The sequence below is a fragment of the Mandrillus leucophaeus genome, unplaced genomic scaffold (assembly GCF_000951045.1).
Source record: "Mandrillus leucophaeus isolate KB7577 unplaced genomic scaffold, Mleu.le_1.0 Scaffold820, whole genome shotgun sequence".
In the NCBI taxonomy this organism is placed as follows: Eukaryota; Metazoa; Chordata; class Mammalia; order Primates; family Cercopithecidae; genus Mandrillus; species Mandrillus leucophaeus.
Window position 1 is genome coordinate 117,384 of NW_012108920.1, and position 22,232 is coordinate 139,615.

Genomic DNA, 22,232 nt, shown 5'->3' on the forward strand with positions numbered 1-22,232 from the left:
TTGGCCTCCCAAACTGCTGGGATTACAGACATGAACCACCGTGCCTGGCCAGAGCTGGGTGTTTCTCTAAGGACATCCTTCTTTGTCTTGATCCTGGAACATGACTGAAGGAAAACAGGAATCTTTGGAGCCATGGCACGTGAGAACCATCTGTCTCCTCAGAAAGACTGCCTTAGGTTGGAGCGGCCTCTTACAGATATTCTTGGCAATGCTGGGACCAAAGCCCAGGCCTGGCTGCCCTTGTCAGGGCACCTGGCCCAGGTCGGCTTTGCCCAGTTCCAGCAGGGGTTGGCGGGTAGGGGAGGAAGCTGGGGACATGGTGCTGCTGAAATTTGAGCCATCAGACCCAGTGGCACTGTCCAGGCCCTGTCAGGAGAGTGCATGGGGTAAGATGTGAGTCAGGGCTGGGGGAGGTGGGCAGGGACCTGGCCCTGCTATGCACCTGCTTGGGAGTCCTTGCCCTGCCTTGGCTCTGTGAGTCCACCTGGAGTCCAGCGCTCCTCATTACCCCACCAAGGCCACTGCCAGATGGCTCCCTCCCTCCTTCCCTGCCTTCCAGTGGAGGTCTCAGCATGGCAACTCAGCCCATATCTCTTTTCTGCCCAAAATACCGCAGAAGCTTCCCACATCCCTCTGTGGAAGCCAGACGCTTCCAAAGGCCTCAGGGCCCTAACTGCCCTCTGCTCCAGTCCCTCGCCACCCTCATCTCCTCCCTTTTCCCCTCACTGGGCCGACCTGAGTGCCAGACCTTGGCTCCCCAGGCCTTTACATCACTGTGTTCCCCACCTGGGACTGTTCTACCCCAGGGAGCCACATTCCTGCTCCTGGGGTACATTCACTTCTTCCTAAAGGCCTCTCTCCTAGAAGCCTTCCTGGCCTCCTGACTTCTGAGGCCAGCCCAGACTTTCTGCCCCTCCCTCCCTTTCCTCCCTGGCACTCCCGTGCCGTCTGGCACACCACATGCTCACTTCACCTACTTAGCGTCTGTCAGTGCCCCCACCAGCATGGCTTTTTTTGTTGTTGTTGTTTGTTTGTTTGTTTTTGACACAGAGTCTCATTGTGTTGTCCAGGCTGGACTCGAACACCTGAGCTCCAGTGATCTTCCCACCTCAGCCTCCCGAGTAACTGAGACGACAGACATGCACCACCTCACCTTTCTCAGAGCAGCCTTTGGAATGTTTGTCTCTCTTGTGCCTCTCCTTGGTAGACACACAGTCTAGACTTTGGAATAAATGAATGTGTTAGTGACTGAATGGCAGGGGACAGGCAACTCCATCCATGAGCCCAGGGCAGGGAGGGCTTGCTGGGTGGGAGCCATGTGCCCATGGTCCTAGGGAGTCCTGTTGGGTGGTTCCCTGGGCTGTCTGCTGCTGCATGCTCTTTTTGGACCCAACACCCACATGGTTTGCTTGGCATTAGATTCCAGTTGGGAAGGGCTAGTACCTCCTGTTCCGGTCATCATCAGGCATAGGCATATGTGGAGATAGCAAAGGACATGGGGGCCTGACTGCAGCCCCCATTGCCTGGCTGCATGCCATGTACAGGATGGTGCAGCCCTGCCCCTTGGCTTCCTCCCTCTGCGTGAGGATTCCTTGATTCCCAGAACAAATACACCCTGCCTATGCTAGGATTCCTGGAGGCAAATGATTCAGATTGTTTCAGACAGTCCTAAGTGCTGTGAAGAAAATAGGAGAGGTGCCAGCATGGTGGCCTGCATGTATAGTCCCAGCTACTCAGGAGACTGTTGGGGGAGGATCTTTTGAGGCCAGCCTGGGCCAACACAGAGAGGCAGCAGGGAAGCCTGGGGGAGCAGAGGGCTCAACCATAGGGTCTCTTCTCTGCCCAAAACACTTGATATATTGTCTGGGCCTTGTAGAGACCTTGTCTCTACAAAACAAATTAGCCAGACATGGTAGTGCCTGTCCGTAGTCCCAGCTACTCAGGAGGCTGAGGCAGGAGGGTCCCTTGAGTCAGCAGTTCAAAGCTGTAGTGAGTCATGATCATGTCATTGTACTCCAACCTGAGTGACAGAGTGACATCCTGTCTCCAAAGGGGGAGAAAATGGAGAGACGGGTGTGGAAAGGGGCTGATGGGAAGGGGAGCTCTCAGGAGCTGGCACTTTAGCTTAGACCAGGATGCTAAGAAGAGGCTGGCCCTGCCAGGTGAGGGGAAGACCATGCTAGCAAGTGGGTGGTGGTGTGTAGGGCTCTGAGGCACAGGGCTTTATGAACATGATTGGGGATTGGGGTGCCCTCATCTCTAAAAGGGGGCAGAAGTTCCCAGAAGGGCTGGGCTCCAAGGCAGTGGTGAGTTCTTCCTGCAACTGCCTACCCTGATCCTTGACTTAAAACCTAAGGACAGGCGGGGCGCGGTGGCTCACGCCTGTAATCCCAGCACTTTGGGAGGCCGAGACGGGCAGATCACGAGGTCAGAAGATCGAGACCATCCTGGCTAACACGGTGAAACCCCATCTCTACTAAAAACACAAAAAATTAGCCGGGCATGGTGGCGGGCACCTGTAGTCCCAGCTACTCGGGAGGCTGAGGCAGGAGAATGGCATGAACCCGGGAGGCAGAGCTTGCAGTGAGCCGAGATCGCGCCACTGCACTCCAGCCTGGGTGACGGAGCAAGACTCCGCCAAAAAAAAAAAAAATCTAAGGTGAATGGGCAGGTGCCCTGTGGCCTGCTTGCCCCATGGAGCACTGGACAGCAATGAGGGATGACCCCAGCCCCACACTCTAGTGGGAGGAGTCTTGCAAGCATGACGCAGAGTGAATGAAACTGGACCCCGAAGGGTCCATCTTATTCAGAAGAGCCATACCTACTCAAGGAGTGAGAAGTCAAAATGGTGCTTCCCCAGGCGGGGCGGGCATAGGTGGGAGCTCCTGGGGTACAGTCTGTGTTTTCTTCGGCTGGGTGCTGGCGTCCCAGGTGTCCACTGGTTAAAACCCCCTGACAGCACACCCAGGGCCTGGGCCCTCTGGCTGTGAGTCATGCGCTGCAGGGAGTCCTCTGGGGAGTGTGGGAGGAGCTGGCCCAGCACTGTGCTCCCCACAGGCTTCCCTGTCGCCTCGCTGTGTTGGCCTAGAGTGGGGTGCATCTGTGAATGTGCTAGGCAGGGTTTTCTGAGAGGGGCAAGCTCTGTAAAGGCATAGACATTGGCTTAAGACAGGACTTAGGGATGCCTTAGCTGAGGCCTGCCTGGCCGATGTAGTCACGTAAGACCGATGGCAGCAAGAGTGAAGGGCAGAAAGGAAGGTCTCTACCAGCACAGGGCACAGCGGGGATGGGATGAAGGTAAGATGGGACTCAGGTGCCCCCGGGGTCACTTCAGGGCCTCTTGAGGGTGACTGTGCTGGGCCCTGAGCCAGAGCCCCTCATGGTAGACAGGAGGGTTGTGGGGTCAGCCTTGTTTTGGGGATGGGGAACTGAAAGGACAAGGGCCACCTGCAGTTCTCAGCCGGTGGACCCTGGTGGGCAGGGTGCGCTGCAGGCCTGGCAGGCCCCCGCTCCTCGCGGCCTCCCTGGGCTGGGGGCAGTCCCAAAGGCTCTAACTCATGTCCTTTGGTTGTCGTCACAGCTGAATATCCATGTGGGAAACATTTCCCTGGTGGACCAGTTTGAGTGGGACATGTCAGAGAAGGAGAACTCGCCAGAGAAGTTTGCCCTGAAGCTGTGCTCGGAGCTGGGGTTGGGCGGGGAGTTTGTCACCACCATCGCATACAGCATCCGGGGACAGCTGAGCTGGCATCAGAAGACCTACGCCTTCAGGTAGGATCGCGCACAAATCTCTCCCTCCCTCATCTCCCTGCAAAACTGTTTTGAGAAAAAGACTTCTCTGTGTGAGTGGTGATACCTTTGAGGCTTTCTCAAGCTTCGCAGCACCATCTGGCTGGGGTCTGTGTGTTTGCTGTGTCCCCCTCCTGCCCTGTGTGTCTCACCGGGGCTCCGCTGTACCAGGTAGGGTTAGAAGCACTTAACGCAATAGCTGGCAAAGACTTGAGTTCTGTCAGGGCGAACCTCAAGTCCTTACCTCCACGGAGCCCTGGTTCTGCCCCCCGCCATCCACCATTCAGTCATCCTGCCCCACACCTTCTCTCTCTGCTCTTGCCCAGACTGTTATTTTGGTCAGGGTGGCCCCTGCCCAGAGTTCTTCATCTGTTGAACTTGAATTCTGTCTGAAACACAGAGGCCCGCCCAGCTTTCAAGAGTCAGGGGTCCCTGGCAGTTCCTTCTTACTATAGTAACTCTGCCTTTGGTCAGTCAGAGAGCATTTGATGAGTACCATGCTGGGCTGGAACCCATCCTGGCTGCCCTGGAAGATAGAGACAGGTCACCTTGATCCCTGCCTGCAGCATTTGGGCTGGCTGAGATGGTGGTGGAGGTGTGAACAGAATATTCCAGTCCAGTGTCCTCTGTGCTGGGACCTGGGAGAGGCCCTCCTGTTCCTGGCAGGAGGTAGGACTTAGAGTTAAAAGCGAGGTCAGGGCCCAGCACAGTGGCTTACACCTGCAGTCCCAGCACTTCGGGGAGCTGAGGTGGATCACCGGAACCCAGTAGTTCAAGACCAGCCTGGGAAAAACATGGGGAGACCCCATCTCTACAAAAAATACCAGAATGAGCCAGGCATGTTGGTGCACACCTGTAGTTTCAGCTACTCAGGAAGCTGAGGTGGGAGGATCACCTGAGCTCAGGAGGTCGAGGCTGCAGTAAGCCAAGATCATGCCACTGCACTCCAGCTTGGGTGACAGAGTGAGACCCCATCTCCAAAAAAAAAAATAGCGAGGTCGAGCTCTCCCGGCTCAGCGGGACTCTGGGACTGGGAAGAGGCTGAGCTCTCCCGGCTCAGCGGGACTCTAGGACTGGGAAGCCCTGTGGTTTCTAACCGTGTCCTCTGTGTTGGGACGGGGTGGGGGTGCGGCAAGCATCCCTACATCAAAACAGGATGTTTGGCTTTCATCTGCTCATCAGACTATCATCTTCCACATCTACAGTCATCACTCAGGGAGGACAGCTTAAAATGCTACATGAGGAGCAAATAGGAAGGTCTGTTTTGCAAAGCCATGACAATTAATGGAGCTCGTTAGGTTTGTGTCTAACTTGTTTTCCCAGACATCCCAAGAGACAGCTTCTACGACTTCCCGTAAATCTGAGCAAGGAAGAAGGAATGAGAGCCACCCACGGGGCTCGAGGGCCCCGGGCCTGGGAAACAGCTGAGCCCCTGCCTGAGCGCAGTGGTGCTGAGATCCTGTGACCTGCCCCCCAGCAGCCCTGCCAGTCACATGATTCTGCTTCAGACAGGGCAGCTCAGAGAGGAGGCTGGGGGTCTGGCGTCTGATGCCTCCCTGTTCCCGCGGGGTGTTGCCTGGGAGTGCAGCTGTAGTGTGCATTCACCCTGCACAGAGCCAAGCCCTATGGCCAGAGAGTCAGTCAAGGGTGGCCTCACTCCACCAGAGCTGGGTCCGAGGACCCGGGAGGCAGTGATGTTGCAAGCATCAGCACTGAGCACCTCCTCCCCCAGAGGCTGATCCAGTCAGAACCCTCATTCTGGGCTCGCAGGCATGGGTGGCAGACTAGCTGCCCCCAGCATCCGGCCCCTACAGTGTTGACCTTCACCTAGCCCTGCAGCCACCGTGCCCACAGTCCGGGCTCAGGAGGTGAAGTCCCCAGGGCCTCTTGACAGGTCCTCGCAGCATCCTTTCTTTCAGCCACCACAGCACCATCCCTCCTGCTCTGACCCGAAGGTGACCTGAGCCTGAATTCCTTGCCAAACTCTGGGCCCTCTGCAGTTTGCAGAGTGGCTCCAGAGCAGGCCCCCTGGGGAGTCCCTGGTAGTGGCAGGTCAGGACTTAGAGACGGATCCCCTCTTTATCTCAGTGACCACTTAATGCATTCCAGTTGTGGGGCCTGGGGCCGTCACAGACCCCCCACCCCCTGCTGTCTCTTATGCTGAGTGTGCAGGTTTCAAATCTTTAGGGTTAAAGGCAAGGCCATCCCACAGGGGGGACCAGGGTGAGCACAGGTCCCTATCACAGCAGCCAGGCGGTAGGGGCGGCCTGCCTGGGCACCTGGGAAGTGTCCTGAGTGGCCTTTTAGCATCAGGAGGGCTGCGTGTGTCTTCCCACTTCCCATACTAGAAGACAGCCTCAATGACAGGACAGGGCCTTAGGGTTGGACTGTCATCCCTGACTCCAACCCGCGTTCCCCCCACTGTACCACCCCACCCCATGGGCTCTTAGGAGGGACTTTGTTTAACTCTGTCCCCAGGGAGACCAGTGTCAGTCCTGCCTGGCCCTGCCTGGGGAAAGGAGGATGGGCTGCTGAGTCCCCAGGTCCAGGGACCAGTCAGCCCACAGAGAGCTAGACCAGGAGTCCTGGCCTGGTCTTTGCCACGCAGAAAGCTTGGCAACTGCTGTGTCACATGACTTCTTAAAAAGGGTTTTCAGGCTGGGCGTGGTGGCTCACGCCTATAATCCAGCACTTTGGGAGGCCGAGGGGGGCAGATCACCTGAGGTCAGGAGTTGGAGACCAGCCTGGCCAACGTGGCGAAACCCCGTCTCTACTAGAAGTAGAAAAATTAGCCAGGTGTGATGGTGGGCACCTGTAATCCCAGCTACTCAGGAGGCTGAGGCGGGAGAATTGCTTGAATCCGGGAGGCGGAGATTGTAGTGAGTTGAGATTGCGCCATTGTGCTCCAGCCTGGGCAACAGAGCTAGACCCTATCTCAAAAAAAAAAAAAAAAAAAAAAAGGGTTTTCAGCTCTGGGCCTAGGTCACCCCATAATGGAAGCACTCGCTGATTCCCCAAGAGCCAGTCCCTCTATCTCTCCCAGCCAGAGTTCAGTGCCTGGCTTCCATACCCTCCTCGGCAATGGGGACATTGGATCCACGGTACAGTGGGGCGACTGCCGGCCACAGGACATGTGTGCGCAAGGCCACTATGCCCACACCTCGGGGGAACTGGGACAGAGTACAGCCTGCTCCCTTTGGCAGTGGGACAGACAGGAGACAAGCATGAAGGGGAAACGGGCATATGACAAACTGGTCAGAAGCGCTAGGCTCCTAGAGGACAGACTGGGACCAGAGTGACACAGACGTCATAGAGCCAGTGGAGTAGGATGAAGGGCCAGTGACAGGAAGGAGACAGGGCTCAAGGGGAAGGAGGCTGGGCTAGGCAGAGCCTCTGAGGAGAGCTGATCCTGCAAAGTTACTGGCACCTCCCCTGGGCCAACCCTGTGTTCCTGGCCAGGGACTGGAGGAGACAGTGCCTTGTCTGGCAGAGGAGACAGATTCACGTGCATGGCCATCAGTGTGCCATGGCCACTGAAAGCACTGGAGGCTGTGGGCATGAGGAAGGGCAATGGAGGGCATAGAACCTGGGGTGAGGATGGCCAGGGCAGGTGCTGACGGGGGACTGCAGCAGGAAGGATCGAGAGGAGGCCAGGGACAGGCAGGTGCTTGAGAAGGAAGGTGGGCCCTGTGGATCAGGCAGGGCGTCTGCCCCAGGGGGCTCTGCACACTAGCAGTCCTACACGTACAGGGTGGGGATGAAGAGAGACTAAGGGTCAGGGAGCTTGGTAGCTGGGCCTGCATGAGGGACAGAGAGGCAGTGTCCCTCTGATGGCACAGCATCAGGAATTAGGCTGGGGGATGTCAGGGACACATTGTGCTGGTTGAGTGTGAGCCTCACAGGTTCCTCCCCAAGCTCTGCCCACCAGCCCTGGCCTGATGTCAGGTTTTATTTGTTTTTTTAACAGCTTTATTTTGATATTCATAAATCATACAATTCACAAATTTAAAGTATATAGTGCAGTGGTTTTTGATATATGCACAGAGCTGTGTAACTATCACCACCGTCAATTTTAGGACTTTTTCATCACCCCAAAAGGAAGCGCCACACCCCGCAGCAGGCAGTCCCGTTCCTCCCCACCGTCTCTCAGCCATAGGTGTCCACTCATCCACTTTCTATCTGTAGATTTGCCTATTCCGGGTATTTCATAGAAATGGAACCATCTAATAGGTGGTCTTTTATGACTGGCTTCTTAGCATAATGTTTTATGATTGAATATTATCTCATTGCGTGAATAGACCACATTTTATTCATTCATCAGCGGACTGACTTTTGGGTTGTTTCCATTTTTCAGCTATTGTGAGTATTGCTGCTGAGAACTTTGGTGTACGAGTTTTTGTGTGAACATCTGTTTTCAATTTTCTTGGCTATATACCCAGGAGTACAATTGCTGGGTCACGTGACAACTCAATGGTTAGCATTTTGAAGAATTTCTAGACTGTTTTCCAAAGTGGCTGCACCATTTTGCATTCCCACCAGAAGTGTGCGATTCCTGTTTCTCTGAATCCCGCCGACATTTGCTGTTCTCTTTTTGATCACAGCCATCTGAGTAGGTGTGAAGTAATTGTGGTTTTGATTTGCATTTTTCTAATGACTGATGATATTGAGCATCTTTGCCTGTATTTCTGGCCATTTGTGTATCTTCTTTGGAGAAAGTGATTTGCTAGTTTCTTAATTGGGTTGTCTTTTTATTGTTGAGTTATAATTGTTCTTTATATGTTCTAGATACAAGTCCCTCATCAGATGCATGATTTGCAGATATTTTCTCTCATTTGGGGGATTGCCTTTTCACTTTCTTGATAGTGTTCTTTGAAGCACAAAAGTTTTCATTTTGATGTAGTCCAATTTATCTTTTTTTTTTTTTTTTTTTTTGAGATGGAGTCTCGCTCTGTCACCAGGCTGGAGTGTAGTGCTGTGATCTCGGCTCACTGCATCCTCCGCCTTCTGGGTTCAAGCAGTTCTCCTGCCTCAGCCTCCCAAGTAGCTGGGATTACCAGCGTATGCCACCATACCTAGCTAATTTTTTATTTTTAGTAGAGACGGGGTTTCACCATGTTGGCCAGGATGGTCTCCATCCCTTGACCTCATAATCCACTTGCCTCAGCCTCCCAAAGTGCTAGGATTACAGGTGTGAGCCGCTGCGCCCGGCCGGTAATTTATCTATTTTTGTAGTTTGTTGCTAGTGCTTTTGGTTTCATATCTGAGAATCCATTGTCAATGCAGAGTCATGTTGCCCCAGCACCATGTTGAAAACTACTCTTCCTCCATTGCGTGGACTTGACACCCTTGGAAAAATCAGCTGAGGCTCCTGGCGGCCTCGGAGGTGTTGATTGCAAACATAAGGGCGACACCAAGTTTTGGCATCTCCCCTTCCTGGTCGAGTGGCTGTGGGCAGGTCGTTTTCCTTGAAGTCTATCTATATTTTGTAATTTGTAATGTGGGGATAATACTTGTCTGTTGCATCACGTGAGGTCATGAAAGTGAGATCACATTGAAAGTAAACCTCAAGATACTTGACCGGCATCAGTCCTGCCTCTCTCTGTCAACTCAGACATAACCATCCCTGCCTGGGTCTCTTTGTCCCCACCTGGACACTTTGGGTGGTAGGAAGGTCTAGGGTCCCTGGTGGCTTCGAAGCCCATGAACCAGAATTCCCTGGAAGGAGTGGGGAGCAGGGTGGCTTCCAGGGTCCCCAGCACCGTTTGGAACTCAGGACAGCATCTCCCTGCCCATATGCCCCCCAAAACCCAAGGCAGGCTAGTGCTGGCTCTAGGCCCATTCTTACGTGGTTGGTGCGAGCATTTATTTTAGAACAAACCCACTGGAGTGGAATCTTCCCAGTGTCAAGGGGAGGTAAACAAAGGAGTCTCTGGGACCCACTCATCAGCTCTTATTTAAGAGAAAAACATGTTTTGCTCCCCTCGGTGTGGGCTCAGTGCCTTTCATGTCTGCCCTCCAAGGAAGGCTGCTGGGAGCCCTCACGGTGAGGAATGCTGTTTGGGGTCTGGGGCTGGGGCGGTCCCTAGACTGCTAACGCCCCCCTCCCCCGTGCTGGCCGGGGACCAGCTGTCAGGAGCTGCTGAGGATGGGTTAGCCCCAGAGGCCCACACAGGTGGGGGTGCCAACACTGCCTCTGGCCCTGCCTCTGCGTCACCAGCATGAGCTCGAGCTTCTGGGACTCATGGGCATGGACCTGGTGGGCTGAGCGTCAGCTGTGAGGGGTCAGGCCTGCTGCAGGGAGAGCCAGCCGCAGCCAGTGCCCTGTGCTGTGCCTTGTGTGCTCACAGTCCCTGAGACCCCAGGCTGAGGAGAGCAGCACTGAGCCCAACCTGGAACGGGCTCGTGGCTCCCGGTGCTGGGTGTGCGCTCACTGGTGTGGATATAGGGAGCCGGGCCTCGCTCTGCAGGCGGACCGGTCCCACAACCTTGAGCGCCGGCTACAGGGAGGCTGTGAGAAGGTCCCTGGCCCCTAGGAAGCTCCCTCAATGGATGTGTGTTGGCTGCTTTAATAACAGTCATCTTTCAAAAGCCCTTCACAGCAATAAATGTTTCCATATTCCAGATGAGGTTTGCAGGGACCTGTCCTCTCTTACTCTATCAGTGTCCGCCTGGCGCTTCCCCTGAGCCCGGCCTGTCCTTGCTCCCCAGAACTCACTGTGTTTTGCAGAGCTGCAGGCTGGCAGGGTGTCTTCTCCCAGGGCTGAATCTAGGGAGAGCCAAGTGGAGGTGCCCAAGTGGAGGAGAAAGGAAAGGACCGTGGAGAGGGGAGGGGAAGTGGGAGAGTCATGGTTAGGACCGCAGTCTGAGGCCTTCTGCCAACCCAGGGGTCTGGTGTCACTCAACCGGGAAACATTGTCAGCACCCAAAGCTGCTGTCTCAGAGGTGGGGGTGACAGGGGCCACTGCATGTGGGAGGCACACGGGCCCTGTGGCATCCACAGCTATGGTCTCCTTAGCGTCCTATCACAGACTTGCAAATCAAGGCCCAGAAAGGGGGCAGCCAGCCACCCTCCCACCTCCCCCAGCACTCCTATGTCCACCCCATGCCTGTGTAGCCTCTGCCCTTGCTGCCCCCTCCTCTGCTGTATCACCTTGGCAAGAGGAGGGTACGTTGGGGCAGAGTCGGGTGGTCCCTACGAGACCCAGGGCAAAGTGTGGTCCAGGGATATGGCTTCAGTCCAGCTCCCTGCCAGCCAGCTGTCTGATCCTAAGCACAGACCAGCCTCTCGAGGGGTTTTGTTTGGCCAGGAGGTGGGCTGAGGGGCAAGTGTGTAGAACATGCAGGGAACAGGCTGTGCAGTGGCCCTCAGTAGTGGGGCGCTGGGGACTTCTGGGAGACTCCTTTGCTCCCATTCACCATCCATCCCTTTTCCCTGATCAGTGGGCCCTGGCTCTGGACACTGGGTGGAGCATACAGTCCTCCTGCTCCTATGGGTTCCACCCCTGACTATGGCACTGTGGCATCAGCGTGGCCCAGCCCGTGCTGTCCTGTCAAGGACGACCACCTCCACAGCCAATGGCCCCCTCCTCCATCTCAGAGACAGAGAGATGCTGGGCGCAAAAGGCCTGTTGAAAGTTCACTTTGAAGGGAAGCCCATGGAGTCATGGTGACAACACTGTTGTTCTGGAGAGGCGCTGGCGCCTCCAGCAGCTCCCTTGGGGTTCAGGTGACTGGAGCATCCCCTGGGTGCCAACAGTGCTGCTGGGAGGAGCAGGGCACAGACAGGGGCCAGAGCTTTCTGAGGACTCTCCATCTGTAGCTGGAAAAGTCATTCCTTTCACTGCCTCCCCTCCTCGTAGTGAGAACCCTCTGCCCACAGTGGAGATTGCCATCCGGAACACGGGCGATGCGGACCAGTGGTGCCCGCTGCTGGAGACGCTGACAGACGCCGAGATGGAGAAGAAGATCCGCGACCAGGACAGGAACACGAGGTACCCCTGGCCCTGTGGTCCTGGGCTCTGCCTACAGGCATCTGGCTTTCCAGGCAGGGGCAGGGCCATTGCCTTTCCCAGTCTCCCATGGTCTTTGGGAACCTCTAGTGTTGCTAGAGGCAGGCAGGCTTCTGGGTGATGAGGCCCCATCCAAGCCCCAGAGTATGTTTCCCTGCAGGGAACAAACACAATTCCTCAGGCTGAGGGTCTGACCACAGCCCAGATCCAGGTTTTGGGGTCCCTGGAGTGATGAGCAGGGCTTGAGTGGCAGACAGGTGAGGCTGAGAGAAGGCAGGGTCCAGACCTGCTGGGGGCCATATCCTGCTTCTGTTCCCACCCCCACACCTGGCTGCCCTGTAGAGCCTTGGGAAGGGCAGCACCCAGGCTGGGAACTGGCCCCGACTCATTGCCCTCCCCACTCCTCTTCCAGGCGGATGAGGCGTCTCGCCAACACAGCCCCGGCCTGGTAACCAGCCCATCAGCACGCGGCTCCCACGGAGCATCTCAGAAGATTGGGCCGCCTCTCCTCCATCTTCTGGCAAGGACAGAGGCGAGGGGACAGCCCAGTGCCATCCTGAGGATCGGGGTGGGGGTGGAGTGGGGGCTTCCGGGTGGCCCTTCCCGGCACACATTCCATTTGCTGAGCCCCAGTCCTGCCCCCCACCCTCCCCGCCCCTCCCCAGTCTCTAGGGTCAGGAAGAAACCTTATTTTAGGTTGTGTTTTGTTTTTGTATAGGAGCCCCAGGCAGGGCTAGTAACAGTTTTTAAATAAAAGGCAACAGGTCATGTTCAATTTCTTCAAAGTTTTAGCATAAAAATAATGAGAGCCAGAAGTGGGGCTGGGGCTTGGGGGGACAAAGGTGGCATGTGAACAAGGCTGACACACAGGCCTCGCCCTCCTCTGCCTCCGATTCCCAGGTGGGCGAGTGAGGGTGAATGCGGCTTCTGGTAGCACCTCAGCTCCCTTCAGCCTGTTCTCCTTCCAGACCCAGAGAGCTGAGAAGAGTGGCTGCGAGGCTCAGGGCAGAGTTCTCTGCCTTTCAGCAACAGCCCTAACTCTGTTCCGCTTGCTTGGCCTCAGAAAGGTGCCGTGAGCTCTCCTGCTGTCCCTGGGCTGCCCTGGCTCTGCTGTGTTCAGATGGTCAGGCTACTGCCAGCTGGGGCCTTGCTGCTCTGAAGTCCCCTGCGGAGGGCCCAGTCCTGTGTGGGCACTGCTGGGCTGTCGCCAGCCTGGGTGCAGGAGGGCTGTTCTAGCTCCAGTGGCACCCATAGCCAGGTCAACTGGGGCCCTTTCCCACCCCAGCAGGCGCTGTGGCCTGGGCCAGTTCCTGCCTCACAGGCCAGCTGTGAGGAGTATGGGAATAGCCCTCCCGGCCTGGTGCCAGCTCTTGGGGTTGACACGGTGCAGGGAGGAGACATAGCCCGAGGTCCCTTCCCAGCCCTGCCTCCAAGGAGTTCGTGTCCCCTCTGTGTTCTCATCTGTAATAGGGAGGGGTCCCCACTCTTTAGAATGGACATAGGATCTGGGAGGGCAGCAAACTGGCTCACAGCTCCAGCCTCACTGAAGGGAGTGGGCACAGATCCCAGCACAGACTGCTGCCACCCTCAGCTGTTGGCAAGTCCCTTGCTGCCAGGGCAGGGCTAGGGTCAGAGATTGCCGTGCTCCCTGGAAGTGGGGTAGGGCCCCATGTGGGCAGAGGCAGAGCTCCGATTAGGGATTGAGGTTCTTGGTCGCTGGGATGTGAGATGGGGGCTCCTTTGAGCACATGTTAGCATGAGACTCTACCGAGGGAGTTTGCACTCAGGGCCTCTGCCCTGCATCAAAGAGTGGAACTCCCCAGAGCCCCACGCACAGCAAGGGGACAGCTGGGCCCTACTGGAAGGCCTTGAACAAAAGGGAAGATTCCCAGCCCAGCTGCTCTTGGACATGAACAGGTTTCATTGCTGAGGTGTTTGTTCCATCCATGAGGCAGGAACCTTGGCAATGAAAGGGTGAGGCAGCCCTGTGTCTCCACAACTGGTGGGATGGAAGGAACCTTGGCTGCCTCACCCCACAGGTCGGGCAGGGCCACCTGGCTGGGAGGTGCCGGGGGAGGCCGGGCCCTCCCTCCTGACTGCCAGTTCACACCGCCGCAGAGCCAGCTCCACAAGGTCTGGCTACAACATGGAGGGCAGATTCAACAGAGAACAGTGTTGTTACCATGAAAATGACAACCTGTAGCTGGAGGAAGCCCCGTGCCACTGAGCATCCAGAAATAAACCACAACATGGACAGGCCTAAAGCAACAAGGAAAGCTGCCAGGTCAGAAGAGAAAAGTGAGCCGTAGGGGTCAGATAAGGCTCACACAGGTCCTCAGCTAAAAAGAGCAGGAACAGAACCTTCCAGAAGTCCCTCCCTCACCTAGTCTCAGGACTCTGCTAAGGTGAAAACTAAGGCTCTGGGGTCATAGAAAGGGCAGAAGAAAGACCCAGTCCTGGCCCTCTTTTGCACCTGACTCCATGGGGCTTTGGTGTCACCAGATGATAAATGAGTTATAGGCCCACCTGTCAGGGTGGCTGATGAGGAACAGGAGAGGCTAGATCGGCATCAGCTTGAAGGCACCACTGGCCAGAACATCTATCTGTAGGCTGGCTCGGCACAGTCTAGGAGAGGCCTGTCCTGGCCCCAGCAGCCGAAATCTGGTGAAATTCCCCACTGACTGGCATGGAGCGGAGGCCTATGGTGGGCGGGACTTGCCCAAAAGCCCTGGTAGGGCCAGGATGAAAACCCTGAGCCTGTCACCTGTGAGCTCAAAGCTCTGCCGGGCAACCATAGGCAGTTTCTTTGCCCTCTATGGGCACCCCATCCTACCACCTACAGTTGGGCTGAGAGGCGACACTGAGTGAGGACGGGGCACGGGGCAGGCAGAGAAGGATGTGGCTGGGTGAGGTGGGGAAGCCAGTGCTGTGGGCCGAGAGACTGCAGGTCATTCTGTTTATTCGGGTGGGCCCTTGCATGGACCCAGCCTTTAGGATGGGTTTTTTCTGCCCCAAGTAGGGATCACAGGTAGGATGGAAGCTGCCAGAAGCCTCTTAGGCCTGGCCCTCGGTGGGGGTCACTGCTGCGGGGGTGGCAGATGGGGTCCTGGCTGTTCCTCAGGAAGGGGCAGGTAATTGGGGTCTTCTGCAGGGGCATCCAGGAGCAGCTTTCTGTGGGGAGGGGCCCGTGTTAAGCAGAGGCCAGCACAGGTCCCCATTGGTGGGGATCCATCTGAGGGCGGGGAGAGGGGGGGAGGACTCTCAACACTCACAGGAAGCTAGGGGTCAGCAGGAGCCTCTTGCCTCCAGGCTGGTTGGGGAAGACATCCTCCAGGAAGTAGTAGATGTGGCCCACGGCAATCCCTGTGAGACAGCCACGGACTGCAGGGTCACCCTCCACAGCCCAGAGTCCTAGACCAGCAGAACCTGCCCCGGCCCCCATCCACAGCCTGGTGGCCCTGCAGGCCCCAGAGCATGAGTTCCCCAAAATCTTGCAGAGTGTCAGCCCAGGGTGGGCCCTGAAGGACAAGCTTAAAGGGCCCAGAAGCAGACAGGACACAGGGAGGGGAGGGCCTGAGAATAGTGGAGGAGTGGGAGCCATGGGGCAGGAACCCTGACCCGCCCATCCCCCACCCCCATCAGGACCACGCAAGCATCAGCAGATCAGCCCTGAAGATGCAAATTATGTGGGCCAGGTGGCTTGAGGGGCTGTAAGAGCACAGCAGCGGGGAGGGCAGGAAGATGGGGATGGAGCCAGATGAGAGGTCCAGATGTGAGCAGAGCTCCAGCACGGATGGGAGAGGGGCCCCAGGGCATAAGCAGCGTGTCCTGAGGGGAGTGGCCAGCCTGGGGTGGACTGGATGTACCAGGAGGCTCACCCAGCAGGTCCACGAGGATGGAGTTGCCCAGCAGCAGCGAGAAGCCCATGAGTGCCCAAGGCAGGAACGGTGCCTGGAAAGTGAACAGGCCGAAGAAGTTGACCCTCACCCGAGGGCTGCGGCGGCTCCACACGTACACCAACATGGCCATGAGGGCCTGGCCCAGGAAGAACAGGCTGCCCAGGAATCCCAGCAGCTGGGCCAGAGTCAAGGTGCTCCGGTGGCAGGCCTCAGCCCAAGCTCAGGGCCCCTCTGACTTCTCAAGCCCCCGGAATTCTTCCCCTCATCTCCCCTCTGTGCTATTCCCTCATCAAGATGAGCCCGTCCAATAAAGGCGACAGACAGTCCGCTTCAGGTCCCATGAGATCCGCCCTGCACACCTACAGCCTCATCCCAGGGTCCAACCACTGCCTGTCCCTGCCCCAGTTTCTCCCGGCTACTCGCATTCAGGGCTCAGCTAGTGGCCCTGACACCCCACCGGGCTCTTTTGTGCATCGCCTTGTATTTTGCATAGAGCACTGAAGATCTAGCCCTGGCCCCTGCAGCTGAGCACAAAGTCGACCCTCAACACAGACTAAGCTGGAGGAGCGACTGTGTCCCTTTCTGGTACGGCTGTTCACGTCAAGCCCCAGGACCAACACAGGCCGGACCCCGAGACGCCCTAGCCCGAGATTCCAGAGCCTGCGGGAAGGATACGGTCATAAGGACGCCCCCGAAGAGAAACATGAAGACGAAGTCGGCCGTGCGGCCGCGGAAGGAGCCCTCTTCCAGCATGCGGCAATAGCGGAACCTACGGCGTCGGTATAGGAAGTGCCACCAGGTGGGGTCTCAGTTTCCCCGTCCCGGGCTCTCCCAGCCCTGCGGGCCTGCCCTCCACCCAGCCTATGTCTGCAGGGCGCAGGATACACGAAGAGTATGTTGAAGAAGAAGCTGAATCCCAGGGGCCCGAAAAAGAGGAAGTTGGTGACGAGTCTCCAGACCTGCGGAGTACGGGTGGTCAGGTGCGGGGTGGGCTGTCAGGTGCGGGGTGGGCTGTCAGGTGCGGGGTGGGCGGGCCGGGCCCACAGGTGCGCGGGGCGGGGCGGCCTCACCTGGAACTTCCGGAACACAAGGTGCGGGTTGAAGTAGAGTTGAAACGGGCTGAGGAGCTCCAGCTGCTGTAGAACCAGGGGCCAGTCAAGAGCTGCCAGGGAGCCACGCCGTAACCATGGCGACCCTCACCCTCCCGCCAGAGGCTGTAACCAAGGCGACGTCCGGTCCGCCCGGCCGCTTACCACCGCCGCAGTGGTGAGGACACAGGCTGCGGTGTAAGCCCGCGTCACCGCCGGCACCTGCAGGAACTCGGCCGCTAGTCCCTGCCACGCCATTGAACCTTCTCAAGCACGCGTGGCCCAGCCAGCAACGCGCTCTTTAACCCGCCTCCCAGCCCCGCCTTCTACCAATCCGCATCCGAGGCGCTGCGCGCCCCGGCTGAAAAGAGAGCCCCTGAGCCCGGCAGCCAATGGAAGGAGGAAGAGGGCAATTAGGGGCGGAAAGGGAGAGTGGGCGGGTAGAGGCTGGTGGCCAATGGGCAGGCGCCAAGGTTGAGCACGTGGCGGTTGTTGTGGCTGCGGTGGTGGCGCGGGAGAACGTGTGACCAATGAGGAACTGGTCACTTCGCGGCTTTCTAGGAGAGGGCCAGTAGCGAGGACCCACGACACCACGGGGGCGGGGCTAAGATCGTAGGATTAGAGGAGCGAAGACCCGAGCAGGCGAGGCAAAACAGGAAGGGGCGGGGCGCGTGGGGGGCGCAGGGAGTGTGGCGGCTCAGACAGTGCTGGCTCACTTCCAGCTCACTGACAACCTAGCCACAACGTTCTCCTCGCTGCGAACCCGAGACAGGCCCACCGGATCCACAGCAGGGAGGCATTCGGGAATGTGTGCAAACCTCCAGGGCCCCACTCAAATGTGCTGGCCCCTGTCAGGGTTCTTCCCTGGGGCCACGGAAGGAGAGGCCGGACTGGGGGATTGAGTCCAGGTGGGGCCCGAGGGTTGAGAGGCGCACCAGAGCAAATGGACAGGCAGGAGAGAGCCTCAATATTTTGGTGGAAAATAGAAATTTCCTCCCTCCTTCCCTCCTTCCCTTCTTCCCTTCCCCTCCCTCCCTCCCTTCCTCCCTCCCTTCCTCCCTTCCTTCCTCCTTTCCTTCCTCCCTTCCTTCCCCTCCGTTTACTAAACAACTGTATGCTGGGGATACAGCATCCAGTAAAAGACACTGTCTCTTAATGTCCAGCCAGGAGGCAGTCAATACAATAAGCTAGTGCTGACACTTGATGAGAGTATTGCCAACTGAGGGGTGAGGACACGTGGGGGTCCGCAGTGCTAGGTGGGGTAACCTAGGATGCCTCTGGGAAGATGTGAATTTTGTCACTTTACAAGGATCCCTGTGGCCATTAGGATGGTAACTGTGAAAAACAAAACAATAAAGTGTTGTCTAGGATGTGGGGAAATTGGAACCCTTGGGCACCATTGGTGGGAATATAAAATGGTGCATCCGCTGTGAAAAACAACATGACCATGACTCAAAAAACTAAAAATAGAATTATCGTATGATCCAGCAATGCTACTTGTGGGTACATATCCAAGAGAATCAAAAGCAGGGACTTAAACAGATATTCATACACCCGTGTTCATAGCCCCATTATTCACAATGGTTCACATCGGTTCACCCAGTGATGAGACAGACGAAGTGTGGTGTCTACATGCAAAACAATACCATTCAACCTTAAAGGAATGAAATTCTGACACATGATGCAACATGGATGACCCTTGAAGACATTACGCTCAGTAACGTAAACCAGTCACAAGGCTGGGCACAGTGGCTCACACCTGTAATCCCAGCACTTGGGAGGCCGAGGCAGGTGGATCACCTGTGGTCAGGAGTTTGAGACCAGCCTGGCCAACACGGTGAAACCTTGTCTCTACTAAAAATACAAAAATTAGCTGGGCGTGGTGGCAGGCGCCTGTAATCCCAGCTACTCGGGAGGCTGAGGCAGGAGAATCGCTTGAACCCGGGAGATGGAGGTTGCAGTGAGCCAAGATCATGCCACTGCACTCCAGCCTGGGCAACAGAGTGAGACTCTGTCTCAAAAAAAAAAAAAAAAAGGCAGTCACAAAAAGACAAATACTGTATGGTTCCACTCATATGAGAAGGATCAGGGAGTTATTGTTTAATGAGTGCAGTTTCAGTTTGGGAAAATGAAAAAGTTCTGGAGATGGATGGTGGGGATGGTTGCATAAGAATGTTTAATACCACTGAACTGAACACTTAAAAATAGTTTGGACAAATTTTATGTTATGTATATGTTACTAAACTTAAAACAAACAAAACAAAACAAAACCCTCTGTGTTTGCTCTTAGGGTAGTGGACTGCCAGAGGAATCCGTGAGCAGGGGGAGGCTTTAAGGGACAGTGATTATTTGGAGGGGTGGAATCTGGAGGACGAGGCGGGGTGGGATACGGGTTTGTCCACAGATGGGACAGGGCTGAGAGAGGGGAGTCCAAGTGGATTCAGAGGCCTGAGCTGCAGAGTGGATGGATGGTGGTCGTCTTTGTTGAGATGGAGGGCTCGTGGGGAGAAGGTGAGGGGGATAGAGGGTCCTGTTCCGGCCTCATCAAATTTGAGGCCTCTGTGTGACATCGCTTGGAACAATCTGAGTGTGGTGTTGGGGTGGGGGTTGGAGCAGACAGTCCTAATGTGGGTGCTGTCATCCAGTAGTAGATCAATGGTATGTGTAGCTTTGGGCATGTGTGAGATGCTCAAGGGGCAAGGGTCGATGGAGAAAAGAGGCCAGGCCTGGGTAGCCTGACCTGCAGTAGCCAGGGAGGGAAGGCAGCCCCAGCTGGGGAGGCCGAGGGAGGCTGAGCCAGGAAAGGGCTTCAGGAGCCAGGCAGTGATAATCCAGGGAGACGTGGCCTGGGAAGGGACTGAGTTGCAGCCATGCTAAGGCTCCTGGTAACCAGGATAATGGCAGGCAGGAGGGAGAGGGAGGCACACAAATGGATGTGCCTTCACAAACAAGGGGAGTGCAGCCTTGCAGGGAAGTGTGGAACACGAGGGATGCTCTGGACAGGGCTCTGAGGTCCCCCGAGGAGACTGGAACTGGCCAAGAGGGAGAACTGGCTGAGAAGGTTCTCAGGTGGATCCCAAGAGCATGAGGGTCCCACAAGCGCCCTGAGGGGGGTTCCCTGGGGAGTGGGCTGAGACCAGTGCCTGATGAGAGTGGGTTCAGGAGCCTTCCTCCCTGCTCTGGAGGGGAGGGGGAGAGCCTGGAGTGCTGGAGGGATGTGCATTTGCTGGAGGGATGTGCATTTGCTGGAGGGATGTGAGAAGGTCTGGCCTCATACAGCAGGGGTTGGACCAAGACTCTGAAGGGTTGGGGACTGGGAGCAGGGTGAGGGGACCCCCACAGACAACCTTGGTTTTCCAGCAAAGCAGGCTAAGGTCATGTTGGAAGCATGCCAGGCAGAGCAAATCCCACCCTGGCAGCCACAGTGTGCGGCAGGGCGGGGACCCAGGGCCTCTGACGCCGGCGCGGGCGCCCAGCGGGCACAAAGGAGCCGGTACAGGAGGTCGGGTTTCATGTCAGTGTGGGGAAGGGGAGGTATTCCTCCTCCAGGCACTTAGCAGGCGCTGGCTGGCCCTCAACTCAGGGTCAGGCTGGGGCTAACAGGAGGGGCCGCCATTGTCGACCGGGGCGTCTGTCTCCCCTTCGATTGGGGGCCGATAAGACAGGCGCCCAGATTGGGGGCTGAGAAGCACATTCCTGGGAGGCCAGGAGCCTGGGGTGGGTGGGGGAGGCCAGCCAGGGCTGGGAGGGAGCATGGCAGGACATCCAGGGAGCAGCGGCTGGGTCCACTGAAGAGGCTCCCTTTCCAGAGCCCCAGGATATCCTCAGATGGGGAAACTAAGGCATATAAGGAAGCAGAACAGGGCCTGGGGCAGACCTCCATTCTTTTTTGTCCAGTCTGACGCCCAGAACAGGCCACTCTGGAAACACTAGGTCCACTTCTCCTTGGACCCTTGAGCCCCTCCAGATAATTCTTTATGGAGAGAAGCCCTGGGTATCCATGGGTCCTAGTGAGGAAGTGCCTTACGCTAATATCACGGTGGCAGACCTGCCGGCTGGGCCAGCCTTCTTTCTCCTGTGCTGAGGACGGTGGGTGGGTTGGGGACCTGTGGGGTAAGGTAACAATGGGCTCTGCTCCCCATGCCACCTCCCTGGCATTGTGACCCTTCCTGCTGACTCCCATAGGACACCTAGATCTCCTATCCAGGCCCTCTCAGTGTCTGTAGACAGGAGAGTGCCCTCTGTATACTCACCCCACCCAGCTTTCCCCCTCACTGGCCTCACACACTAGGAGGGGTCATCCTCAGCCCCCAAGCCTGGAGTCAGCTTTGTACCCAAAGCCCCATGTTGCATTTTTTTTTTTTTTTTTCTAGAGACAGGCTCTTGCTCTATTGCCCAGACTGGAGAGTAGTGGTGTGATCACAGCTCACTGCAGCCTCAACCTCCTGCTCTCAAGTGATCCTCCCGCCTCAACCTCCCGAGTAGCTGGGACAACAAGCATATGCCACCATGTCCCGCTAATTTTAAAATTTTTTTTATAGAGATGGCGTCTCACTGTGTTGCTTAGGCTGGTCTCAAACCCCTGTCCTCAAGCAATCGTCCCGTGGACTCCCAAAGCGCTGGGATTACAGGCGTGAGCCACCACGCCCGGCCCCCTATGTCACACCTGACACTCCCACGGAACTCTCTAGGCCTTTCCCTTCTCTCCTATGCCTCATCACCACCACTAACTCTTATTCAGGCCTCTGGTTCTCTCCTTTAATACTGTCCCAACTCTCCAAACTATTCATTCTGTTACCAAAAAAAAAAAAAAAAGGAGGAAGGCTGGGTGTGATGGCTCATGCCTATAGTCCTAGCACTTTGGAAAACTGAGGAAGGCGGATTGCCTGAGCTCAGGAGTTGAAGACTAGCCTGGGCAACATACAGAAACCCCATCTCTACAAAAAATACAAAAATTAGCCAGACATGGTGGTGCATGCCTGTAGCCCCAACTGGGAAGGCAGGGAGAGCCAGGGGGCTGAGGCGAGAGGATCCTTGAGCCAGGGAGGTCGAGGCTGCAGTGAGCAGAGATTGCACCACTGCACTCCAGCCTGGGTGACAGACTGAGACCCTGACTCTTAAAAATACATTTTTAAAAAAATATGTTTCCTGGCTGGGTGCATTGGCTCATGCCTATAATCCCAGCAGTTTGGGAGGCCAAGACAGGCAGATCACCTGAGGTAAGGAGTTGGAGACCAGCCTGGCCAACATGGTAAAACCCCGTCTCTATTAAAGATACAAAAATTAGCTGAGTGAAGTGGCACTCACCTGTAATCCCAGCTACTCAGGAGGCTGAGGCAGGAGAATCACCTGAACCCCGGGGGCGGAGGTTGCGGTGAGCCAAGATCGTGCCACTGCACTCCAGCCTGGGCGATAGAACAGACTTTGTCTCAAAAATAATAAAAATA

General features: G+C 56.4%; 2 protein-coding genes across 7 annotated transcripts in view; one reads left to right on the forward strand and one right to left on the reverse strand.

Moving 5' to 3' along the window:
• The window catches only part of SMARCB1 (SWI/SNF related, matrix associated, actin dependent regulator of chromatin, subfamily b, member 1), a 36,898-nt gene extending 24,315 nt beyond the window's left edge, over positions 1-12,583 (forward strand). For all 3 annotated transcript variants that reach the window (XM_011967962.1, XM_011967963.1, XM_011967961.1), the window contains exons 6-8: positions 3,581-3,771; positions 11,649-11,780; positions 12,211-12,583. In XM_011967962.1, coding sequence (XP_011823352.1) covers positions 3,581-3,771; positions 11,649-11,780; positions 12,211-12,250 — 363 coding nt within the window. In that variant the 3' untranslated portion in view covers positions 12,251-12,583. The remainder of the gene's footprint in view (positions 1-3,580; positions 3,772-11,648; positions 11,781-12,210) is intronic.
• Positions 12,557-17,076, reverse strand: DERL3 (derlin 3). Of its 4 annotated transcripts, none has more exons than XM_011967960.1 (7): positions 16,951-17,076; positions 16,768-16,833; positions 16,583-16,656; positions 16,373-16,466; positions 15,677-15,872; positions 15,071-15,161; positions 12,557-12,963 (listed from the first exon to the last, which is right to left on the reverse strand). In XM_011967960.1, exons 1-7 carry the CDS (start codon positions 17,041-17,043, stop codon positions 12,915-12,917), a joined length of 663 nt encoding a protein of 220 aa, XP_011823350.1. In that variant the 5' UTR covers positions 17,044-17,076; the 3' UTR covers positions 12,557-12,914. The 4 variants fall into 4 exon arrangements, with proteins under 4 accessions (XP_011823350.1, XP_011823349.1, XP_011823346.1 ...); XM_011967959.1 differs by having other exon boundaries at positions 12,563-13,010; XM_011967956.1 differs by lacking the exon at positions 12,557-12,963 and adding an exon at positions 14,741-14,969.
• Positions 17,077-22,232: the final 5,156 nt, after the last annotated feature.